The 12,177-nt window shown below is 43.3% G+C and overlaps 1 protein-coding gene across 1 annotated transcript in view; it reads right to left on the reverse strand.

Annotated features, from left to right (window-relative positions):
* Positions 1 to 9: 9 nt before the first annotated feature.
* The window catches only part of SPAG17 (sperm associated antigen 17), a 355,700-nt gene continuing 343,532 nt past the window's right edge, over positions 10 to 12,177 (reverse strand). The window contains exons 44-48 of the mRNA XM_063445995.1: positions 11,056 to 11,228; positions 10,725 to 10,915; positions 2,805 to 2,865; positions 1,673 to 1,817; positions 10 to 483 (exon numbers count right to left, since the gene is read on the reverse strand). Of these exons, the coding sequence (XP_063302065.1) occupies positions 293 to 483; positions 1,673 to 1,817; positions 2,805 to 2,865; positions 10,725 to 10,915; positions 11,056 to 11,228 (761 nt within the window). The 3' untranslated portion in view covers positions 10 to 292. The remainder of the gene's footprint in view (positions 484 to 1,672; positions 1,818 to 2,804; positions 2,866 to 10,724; positions 10,916 to 11,055; positions 11,229 to 12,177) is intronic.

Raw genomic sequence — 12,177 nt, forward strand, 5'->3', positions numbered from 1 at the left:
AAACTTTGTTCTTCCTGCCCCACCCCAAATAGTACATCAATTAGCTGCAGTACTGGGGAAATCCTCGTTCCGGCCCTGCAGCATGCTCCTAAGTCACATTTTATTACATTCAATACGGACAAAACTTGAAATTATGATTGAATTGTTCACAATTAAACTTCAGTTTCTTTTCAGTCACCAAAACCAGGCCTCAGATTCTAAGTAGTTGTTTAGGGAATGATGAGGCAGTGCCTGTTGTGGAGCTAGAGGTCTCCGGCTGTGCCAGTTCACCTTCCCTTCTTTCACTAGTCACTCACACCAGACACCTGTTGGACACACCCTCCATAAAATCAGTGGGACACCTACCTGTCTCTGGCATCTTCCTGGCTCTCAGGAGTTCCAGCCTGGAGCTGGGGGAGGTGCTAAGCAGTCGTATCCCTGGCCCCCTTTCATTGTCTGATCCGGTCCCTGTTCTGTTATCATACAGGTTACCTGTTAAGACTGGTGATGATTTGTTAAGGATGCATTGATTTTTAGATTGTTCCCTGCATTGGTACTGCACTACGGTATGTGTCAGAATGGCGATTTACCCGTTTGGGTGCAGTCCTGCTGGCACGCAGAGAATCAGTAGTTATATTGAAGGCTGAAGGTTTTGTTTCTTTAGAAACGTAACCTAGAAAATCAACTTGTGTTAACCTTTTTTTTTCGATCAGTAAAATGTATATTAAAGATTTAGTAACGGACTTCACCAGCCACTTGCATTCACGGAATGGAACAACAGAAGACTTTTGCTAGAATAGAAATGGTGCACTCTTGTATCTGTTTGTTAAATGAATATACTGAGAGCAGCGCTATCTAAAACCACAAAAACATACCGTAGTGCGGGGCAAAACTCTCAAAGGACGGATACCGGAAAAATGTCAGTTTAATTTATCTTTCGCGGTTTATGCAGCCTGCTAGGTGCTGAGGACAGCGGAGATGTGAAATTTGTTTTGCTCAGACTTAATTTTTTTTTTTTCTGCATTCAGCAATTCGGAAGCGTCTGAACTGATGCAAATAAAAACAAATATTAAACAAATTATTTCAGATCCATTTGTTTTGATAAGGATAACAAATTAGGGAGTTATGTCCTAAACTTTGAGTAAAGGGCTTTTCTTAATTTTGATCTTTTAGCGGCTTAATAGCTCCTTAAATTGCTATCATTGCATTAGATTGCCAGAATTAAAGGGACACTATAGGCACCAGGCCACTGACTCAATGAAGGGGTCTGCGTGCAGTGTCTCTGTCCCCTTAACCCTGCAATGTTTATATCCGTTAACTTATTTGGTAATTGGTATGTTTATGGCAACATAAGGGAGATAACACGAAGGCGCACAGTTTCTGGACAATATGTGGAGTTGTGCATTTATTCTTCAGACCTTGATTTAATAAGCTTTTTCAATGTTTCAGTACTGTTAGGAAAACGTACCAAAAGCCTTATCAACAGCCGTCACCATTAAAGTCTATGGTAATCATTTGGAAAGCTTGTTAAATCCAGGGAGCCGTGTTTTGCCTTAAAGGGGTAGGGGTCATGCACAATGCTGTGAGTTGCTAGAAATGCAGCCCTTTCGGCTGTCCCTGCACAAACTGTGTATGGGTCATTTTAAACTAGACCTAGGTTGCCGTTTCAATGGCTGCTCCAAGGGAAGGATATTTGCAGTAACTGGCAGAAACAGGGTCTCCACCTCCGTTTGGACCTCGATACAGTGAGACCACTCAGCCTCCCCCTCGGGTCCTTCCAGGCCAACAGCCATCGCAAACAACTCAATGTCCAGTCTGGTCTCCATTCCTGCTGCCACCTGCAGGAAATAAAGCATATTGCTGTAATTGCTCTACTGACCAATGTCCTGCTGCGCATTCATTTGAAAGGTGTTCTGTTAAACTTTAACCTCTGAAAATGTTTTGGGGTGTTTTATGTATCAGTGTGTATCCTGGGAAATCAGCTGCACATCATAATGCACAATCACTCACAACAAAAACCATGCTGGGAAAGGTCACTAATGACATCATGTGCTATGCTCACAATTTAACAAAGAGGGAGAGAAGGCCTGATTTGTCTGTGACAGAGGCTGCATGTTATGAGAATGGGGTGTATGTCTGCGATGGGGGCTGTGTGTGATGGGAAGCTAGCTGTATGTCTGTGATGGGAGTGAGCTGTATGTGTGCGATGGGGAGCTAGCTGTATGTGTGCGATGGGGAGCTAGCTGTATGTCTGCGATGGGGGCTGTGTGTGATGGGAAGCTAGCTGTATGTCTGTGATGGGAGTGAGCTGTATGTGTGCGATGGGGAGCTAGCTGTATGTGTGCGATGGGGAGCGAGCTGTATGTCTGCGATGGGGGCTAGCTGTGTGTGATGGGAGCTAGCTGTATGTCTGCGATGGGGGCTGTGTGATGGGGAAGCTGTGTGTGTGAAGGGAATGGGTTATGGGAATATAATACCATTCTGGGGTTTGGGAGATATCTTAATACACAAAAGACTGTAGATAGTGTCTCCAAAAGGTAAGTCCACAGTCCTCCTTAATATTCTTTACCATATTTGTTTTTAGAATCAGGGGATCAAGTAACTTTATTCTTAGAAAAACAGAGGGACCTGCATGCCCCAGCCTGCCTGAGATTGGTGGGAGTAACTCGCTGATATCTTTAAAGGGACATTCCATGCACCATAACCACTACAGGTTATTTTCTATTCTATTCCCGTGTTACTATTATAAAGCTCGTTATCAGAATCTCAGTAATCTTTTTACTGCCTGTGGTGGGATGGAGTGTAGTCAGGTTAGGGGTACTCACCGGGCCGGGGGTGTATGATACTCTCAGGCCACTGCTTGGAGGAGGGGGCTTCACATGGAACCTGTAAGAAAAACATGGAATTAGTGGTTCCCAACCTTTTTTTTTTTACTGGAGTACCCCTTGGCAGTCCATCTCCATAAATTGTACCCCTCATATTAGCAAAATGTTTGTAATGAACGTAGTTGCTGTTATTTTCAATATATAAGTTTTTCTCTGCCCCAGGCTCTCCCTGCTCTCCCCTCTGACCCAGGCTCTCCCTGCATTTCTCTCTGTCCCAGGATCTCCCTGCTTCTATTCTGCCCCTGGCTCTCCCTGCTCTCCCCTCTGACCCAGGATCTCCCTGCATTTCCCTTTGTCTCAGGATCTCCCTGCTCTCCCCTCTGATCCAGGATCTCCCTGCATTTCCCTCTGCCCCAGGATCTCCCTGCATTTCCCTCTGCCCCAGGCTCTCCCTGCTTTTTCCCTCTGTTCCAGGCTCTCCCCTCTGCCCCAGGCTCTCTCCACACGCACATGCGCACAGACACAGATACAGACACACATATACAATCACTCTCACACATGTAGATACAGACACACATATACAATTGCTCACACATATACAATCACTCTCACACATGTAGATACAGACACACATATACAATCACTCACACACATGCAGATACCTAAACACATATACAATCACTCTCACACATGCAGATACAGACACACATATACAATCACTCTCACACATGTAGATACAGACACACATATACAATCACTCTCACACATGTAGATACATACACACATATACAATCACTCTCACACATGCAGATACAGACACACATATACAATCACTCTCACACATGCAGATACAGACACACATATACAATCACTCTCACACATGCAGATACAGACACACATATACAATCACTCACACACATGCAGATACACATATACAATCACTCTCACACATGTAGATACAGACACACATATACAATCACTCACACACATGCAGATACCTAAACACATATACAATCACTCTCACACATATAGATACAGACACACCTATACAATCACTCACACACATGTAGATACATAAACACATATACAATCACTCACACATGCAGATACAGACACACATATACAATCACTCTCACACATGTAGATACATACACACATATACAATCACTCACACACATGCAGATACCTAAACACATATACAATCACTCTCACACATGTAGATACAGACACACATATAAAATCACTCACACACATGTAGATACATAAACACCTATACAATCACTCTCACACATGTAGATACAGACACACATATAAAATCACTCACACACATGTAGATACATAAACACCTATACAATCACTCTCACACATGTAGATACAGACACACATATACAATCACTCACACACATGCAGATACCTAAACACATATACAATCACTCTCACACATATAGATACAGACACACCTATACAATCACTCACACACATGTAGATACATAAACACATATACAATCACTCACACATGCAGATACAGACACACATATACAATCACTCTCACACATGCAGATACAGACACACATATACAATCACTCACACATGCAGATACAGACACACATATACAATCACTCACACACATGTAGATACAGACACACATATACAATCACTCACACATATACAATCACTCTCACACATGTAGATACAGACACACATATACAATTACTCACACATATACAATCACTCTCACACATGTAGATACAGACACACATATATCTGCCTGTCAGTGCCTGTGGGCCGGTAAGTGAGATCCTGTGATGGCCATCGCGGCAAACCGGCCATTTTCCCGATGGCCGGGTTCCCAGCCCGCGGCCGCCATTACTCAAATTATATCGCATACCCCCCTGGGGCACTAAATTGTACCCCTGGGGGTACTGGTACCACAGGTTGGGAAGCGCTGCCCTGCATCATGTTACCTAAAATAACAAGAGGGGGGCTGCACTCCATTCCAAATGATCACTGGGTGCTGAGCTGCAGTTAGAACAATAGAGGATCTTCAGGCACAGGCAGGTTTAATTATCTAAAGCGGCGACAGAGCAACATTTTGACCTTCTACAAGGTCTTTGTTGCCTCTTTAGATTCATTAAAACTGCCGGTGCCTGAAGATCCTCTATTGTTCTCTTACCTTACATCATGACCATTATCCGTCATTAAACCATGAAATCTAGGGATCTGGAAAATTCTCTCTCCAATAATCCCAACTTCATTTAAGTCGGATTTCCAGTTCACTGTAGTTTGCGGTTTAGTAAATAAACCCACAAAGCGACAAAGTGTGATCTGCCGCTGCCACACTCGTATTACTCCACTAATAAACATACTATAAAAAGGAATAACCGGTCATCTAAATCTGAAAATTAGAGGACACGGCGGCTCCTTGACAGACATGCAGGGTTAGTCACTACAGGAGAACAGGAAGCAGAGCCGACGGGGAGACTATTTCCACTTCACTTAGAATTCCAGCAATTCTCCCTTTAGTTAATATTATGCTGCTGGAATTCCTTATGGAGAGCGAATGCCAATCACCGGTAATGTGTCTCAGCAGGGGAGGACCGGCAATGTCCATCGTGGCTTTCTCCCCATTATATGACTTCTGGGGAGCAAATCAGTACGGTTTGCCAGTTAGTAAATATCATTTTAACAAATATTTCCACAACTTCCAGTATATATTGACTCCATAGTCTGCTGTAAATGATCTGGGGGAAGCTGGCAGGCCATGGTGTATTGTGTGTGTTTGTGTTATTTGGTGTATTGTGTATGTTTGTTTATGGTGTGTTGTGTTTTTGTTATTTGGTGTATTTTGTATGTTTGTGTTATTTGGTGTATTGTGTTTATGGTGTGTTGTGTTTGTGTTATTTGGTGTATTGTGTATGTTTGTGCCCCAGGCTCTCCCTGTTTTTGGTGTATTGTGTTTATGGTGTGTTGTGTTTGTGTTATTTGGTGTATTTTGTATGTTTGTGTTTGGTGTATTGTGTGTGTTTGTGTTTATGGTGTGTTGTGTTTGTGATATTTGGTGTATTGTGTGTGTTTGTGTTTATGGTGTGTTGTGTTTGTGATATTTGGTGTATTGTGTGTGTTTGTGTTTATGGTGTGTTGTGTTTGTGATATTTGGTGTTGTGTGTTTATGGTGTGTTGTGTTTGGTGTATTGTGTGTGTTTGTGTTATTTGGTGTGTTGTGTTTGTGTTATTTGGTGTATTGGGTTTGTTTGTGTTATTTGGTGTATTGTGTTAATGGTGTATTATGTTAATTTTGTGTTACGATGGGATTTATACTTTTCCATTAACCCTTTGTTCAGTAGTCCATGGAGAATGGCATGAGGGCTCCATATCCTTTGAGTTGTGACCACTAGGAGGTGCAATTGGACAGCAGCTGGTCTGCAGAGGTGTCTCTGGGACACAGAGCTGCTGCTATTAATGATTGCCAGATCCCTGTTCTGGAGGCAGTGATGGGGGGCTGCTGGCATCGTTTACCAGTATTACATGTATATGGATGAGCTGGGTATGAATAATAGTTTTACTTCTTTCATCTCCGATTAGAAATCAAACTTGTCACGATTTCCTTCATCTGGAAAATGCTACGGATGGCCTGAGCGAGAGCGGTCTTACCTCTCATCAAGGAGGGCCAAGAATTAACCCTTCTATGTACAGAGCTGTCCATTCATCAGTTAACATGCTAAAATGAGCCAACTCTTAACCTTTAACAGGTACCTGGCAGCCAAAGAGTTAATATACTAGATGATGCCCTAGGATTGTGCCCAGGATGATGCCCTAAGAGGGTGCCCCAGAAAGGATAATACCCCAGTTGGTTCCCCAGGGTTGTCATAGGATCCCAATTCTAAGGGATGTGTGGTAGAGCTGTTACTTCCATTGCTGCCATCATGCGAGAGACCAGGCCTTGTAAGGACTTGGTAAGACGAACATTTGCTCTCTTACACAACAATCAAACCTTGCAATGAGATGGGTAGAAGGGAAACATCTTCAACTTGTTCCATCAGGCAAATGTCAGGGGTTCTGAGGACGTTAGCAACAGATCAGCCATTGTGCTAGAATTCATGTCTTCTTGGGACTTAAATGGTAGAGCGTCAGGCTTAACTGGGACTTTCACCCTGGAGCCTTTAAAGAACCTTGGGGTTATAGAGCTATAATTTAAAGTGGTGCCATCTAGATTCCAGACCTTCTAAGGACATCAGTAATTAAGCTACAACTTCAACTTGTACCATCGTACCAGAGTCTTGACGTTGTCAGAATGTGGGTAACTAGATCTTTACTGAGTTCATGTACTAAAAAAAGCAGAGATTCCTTTTCAATCACAAATTTAACAAATTGTCTATTAAACAACATATTATGAGGCCAATAAATATGACCGAGCAGTTTATTTCCTTATCTGGGAGATAATTATATTTTCCTTGTTCTGAAAAGCAATCGAGAAAAACTGCATACAGATTGCTGCAAACCAATCTCTCAATAATGCGTCAATTCTATCTAGGATTATTTATTAAAGCATAATTGGTCTAATTCAGTTCTTTCTGGTGGTCCATTGTCAGACCATTTCCAGACACACATTGGTAAAAATGAAAGTGTTAAAGGATCGTGGGTAGAAAGTTAACACGATGTATATAATTTATAGCCATCATATTCCATTTCTGGGTGTGAACCTCAATGTGTCAGAACTATTCGAAACCTTTAGCAAAACTGCCTTCAGATTATATCTCTAGTCAGCAAACTGGAACGAGACTGACCATTCCGCACAGAATTTATTAATCTCTTAGGATTTCTCTGTTCAGACTTTCTCATCATTCTGTCCACTCCTGCCCGTAATGGTAGAATTTCTTAGATATTTGTGAGGAGCATTCCCAGGGTCTTTGATAAGCCAAGATCATTTGTCTTTGCAAAATGTGAATGTTCTCTGTTGTGGTAAATACTACCAGCAACTCCCAGGAGAGATGGATAACAAGAAACTCCAAGTGAATATTGTCTGTAGGAACGCCTTACAGAGAATCCTCCATTTGTAAGTCACTGACAAATTATTGTAACCCTGTAACACTAACTCCACGAGTGCTCTAAGGGGACAGTGATGGAGTCTGTAACTCCCTATCAGGATACAGGGCCCTACCACAAATGTTTTACCCTTAATAATTGAAGACTAGGGAAAAGTCAGATGATCACGCTCGAAAATCAGAAGTTCATGGCGAAACATCAGCTGGTGAGCCAGGCTATAGCAAGCCATAGAATATCACTCTTTGTTACACATTCCATGTTGATGCCAAAACCCAATACAGAAGACAAATTGTTTCTGATGCCTCAAAATGAAGCTGAAGAATTTGGTCCTCGGACCTGTATTCAATAATCCAAAACAGATTTCTTCCTTGATCTTCCAAACCGCCCAATCTTTCATCTGAAGCTTCTCTCTGTCAGTTCACAGTCTTGGAGAGAAGGCAAGTGATGAGTGAACCTAGACTTGGCTTCACAACTTACTAATATCTTCCTGAAATTTACCAATATCGATCATAGTGATTCGGAGTTGAGTGTCCCCCTAATGGTTTCGGATTTCTTTTAAAATGCCTTTGCCAATTGGTACTTCTTAACATTTGATTTACTGCTTTTATGATCTCTTCGTTTCTGAATAATTTTATGCAATGTTTCCATTAAGTACAAAAACCTATCTGTCCACTAAGCGACAGTGTAAGGTGTGATCTGATTTGAGCCTGTGGTGACAATAGAGCTGTATGTTCGTGCCTTGCCTGTGGTGACAATAGAGCTGTATGTTCGTGCCTTGCCTGTGGAGACAGGAGGGCTGTATGTTCGTGCCTTGCCTGTGGAGACAGGAGGGCTGTATGTTCGTGCCTTGCCTGTGGAGACAGGAGGGCTGTATGTTCGTGCCTTGCCTGTGGAGACAGGAGGGCTGTATGTTCGTGCCTTGCCTGTGGAGACAGGAGGGCTGTATGTTTGTGCAGTGCCTGTGGAGACAGGAGGGCTGTATGTTTGTGCAGTGCCTGTGGAGACAGGAGGGCTGTATGTTTGTGCTTTGCCTGTGGAGACAGGAGGGCTGTATGTTTGTGCAGTGCCTGGGGAGACAGGAGGCTGTATGTTTGTGCAGTGCCTGTGGAGACAGGAGGCTGTATGTTTGTGCAGTGCCTGTGGAGACAGGAGGCTGTATGTTTGTGCTTTGCCTGGGGAGACAGGAGGCTGTATGTTCATGCCTTGCCTGTGAAGACAAGAGGGCTGTATGTTCATGCCTTGCCTGTGAAGACAAGAGGGCTGTATGTTCATGCCTTGCCTGTGAAGACAGGATGGCTGTATGTTCATGCCTTGCCTGTGGAGACAGGAGGGCTGTATGTTTGTGCAGTGCCTGGGGAGACAGGAGGCTGTATGTCCGTGCCTTGCCTGTGGAGACAGGAAGGCTGTATGTTCGTGCCTTGCCTGTGGAGACAGGAAGGCTGTATGTTCGTGCCTTGCCTGTGGAGACAGGAAGGCTGTATGTTCGTGCCTTGCCTGTGGAGACAGGAGGGCTGTATGTTCGTGCCTTACCTGTGGAGACAGGAAGGCTGTATGTTGTGCCTTGCCTGTGAAGACAGGAGGGCTGTATGTTTGTGCAGTGCCTGTGGAGACAGGAAGGCTGTATGTTCGTGCCTTGCCTGTGGAGACCGGAGGGCTGTATGTTCATGCCTTACCTGTGGAGACAGGAAGGCTGTATGTTGTGCCTTGCCTGTGGAGACAGGGAGGCTGTATGTTGTGCCTTGCCTGTGGAGACAGGAAGGCTGTATGTTGTGCCTTGCCTGTGAAGACAGGAGGGCTGTATGTTTGTGCAGTGCCTGTGGAGACAGGAGGGCTGTATGTTCATGCCTTACCTGTGGAGACAGGAAGGCTGTATGTTCGTGCCTTGCCTGGGGAGACAGGAGGCTGTATGTTCGTGCCTTGCCTGTGGAGACAGGAAGGCTGTATGTTCGTGCCTTGCCTGTGGAGACAGGAAGGCTGTATGTTGTGCCTTGCCTGTGAAGACAGGAGGGCTGTATGTTTGTGCAGTGCCTGTGGAGACAGGAGGGCTGTATGTTCATGCCTTACCTGTGGAGACAGGAAGGCTGTATGTTCGTGCCTTGCCTGGGGAGACAGGAGGCTGTATGTTCGTGCCTTGCCTGTGGAGACAGGAAGGCTGTATGTTCGTGCCTTGCCTGTGGAGACAGGAGGGCTGTATGTTCGTGCCTTGCCTGTGGAGACAGGAGGGCTGTATGTTCATGCCTTACCTGTGGAGACAGGAGGGCTGTATGTTGTGCCTTGCCTGTGAAGACAGGAGGGCTGTATGTTTGTGCAGTGCCTGTGGAGACAGGAGGGCTGTATGTTCGTTCAGTGCCTGTGGAGACAATCTATAAGTGCCCATGGTAACAGGAGGACTGTTTTTTCTGCACCTTCTCTCTAAATGCTTTTTCTGCCCATGGACAGTTGTTTTTTCTGGCATTGCGGTTGCTGTAGAGTGTAGATGTTTTGTATACGTATATCTCAGTGTCCTTAAAGTAGAGTTTGTGCAATGTTCAATAGTAAATTGATCAACTGTCTGGATATAGAAAATAGATTCCTTGATAGATAAAACTAAATAAAAACATGTTTGAACTGAGCCATTTAAGATTACATTGGGGCCGAAGAAATGCCAGCGTGGATTGTAAATGTGCATACAATGTAAGTTGGGCTATTTTCATTAGAGCTCCTCATGGCCCCTGACATTAAATGCTTCCTAGCATGAAACCCATAGGGTGTTAATGAAACTTTGCTTGTTTATGTTATTATGCTTTTTTTCCCCACACAGAACAATAAAGTTTTTGTATTAAAAGAGACTTATGTGAGGTCACCTGCTTGCATCCTAGTGGTGCATAGAATTGTTACCTGCAGAATTCTACACCGATGTTCTTCAATGTGACCGACATGGAGTAAGTGTAGCCCTCTCGCACAATGCCAAACTGGACTGCTGAGGGGAAAAGATGAAAGCCTCTTGGGATTCGCTTCGTACCCCTGCTTCTTGGGGGTGACATAGACATGTTTGTATTGCACCGTACTGGATCTTCAGCCGCTACAAACTATCAAGAGATAGAACCACGAGATGAAGAATTGTCAGCACGTAGCAACAATATAAATGCATATACAAAACCCTTCGATATCTGAATTCCTACATACAAAGCTCTCGTTATAGTACTGCCAGGTCATGAAGTCATCCTACCTTTCTGTTGGGAACCGATGCTGGTTTGGAGATAAGGATTGATTTTGGCAATCTTACTTTCTCTCTCCTGGGTTGCCCTGTTACGTCTATATTCAGACTACGGGCCAGAGGCTGATAATATTTTGGTGGAATCATCTCCGGCCAACTGACTTCTGTTTCAGCCTCGTCTTGGACTGCAGAAAATAAATAAATCGATAATTCATTGGTTTGAATTGAGAACACGATAACATGTTCTTAGTAGGCTAATTGTTGTACATGGTCTTGTGAAAGTGTGAGATTTCAGCATGTCTTTATAACAGAAGTTCAGAAAGACAAGAATGTTCTTGGATGATTTAGGAAGAAGACATTCGGTGTCAATATCATACTTCGCTCTTTCCCCCAACCGGTCGCCAAACACTGTTACATACTTTTATTGTTAATTCACTTTACACTGCATTATGGTTGCGAAATAAGGCACTCCCAATGGTACAGTTATACTTATTATTGTGCACTTTCTTAAAGTGATTTATAATGTTTCATTAGCATATTTCCCCCTTTTTGTTTGTTTTTTTGATATTATTATTTTTGTTTGGTTATATTATTATATTTCAAACTTTCAATAAAACATCTGAAAAGAAAACACTGTTCTATAATAATGAATTGAACAATGGCTATGTAAAGGTGAAACCCACTTCATGTATTGCTCTCTTTGGAGTTTGCCATTTAGGAATGGCCGATATCTGCTGGGTTACGCAGAGTGGACATGCCCAGTGTTCTCGTAAGATTGTTAAAGGTCTTTGTGTCTTTGATGTAAAACAGCCTAATCAGCTATGTTGAGTTTTCTCCATTGCGGTGGGTGACATTACATAAACAACATTATAAACACTGTCAATCAGCCACCCAGGATGTCCCCAGCTTCCTGAACTACCTCCAACAGGCTGAGACATCTAACAAAATGGCACCTCTCACATTCATGCAGACAGTAAAAGAAGAGTTCCTTATAAAACACTTTATAAAACACACAAACATGTATTACTAACCCTATAATGTTAAAACCACCATCTAGCACCCCTGGTTCTCTCTTGCCTCGTTAAATATAGTAATATATTACTTGTATTTAAGCCTGTAGCTGCTGCCCCTGTC

This window comes from Pelobates fuscus, chromosome 1 (assembly GCF_036172605.1).
Source record: "Pelobates fuscus isolate aPelFus1 chromosome 1, aPelFus1.pri, whole genome shotgun sequence".
In the NCBI taxonomy this organism is placed as follows: Eukaryota; Metazoa; Chordata; class Amphibia; order Anura; family Pelobatidae; genus Pelobates; species Pelobates fuscus.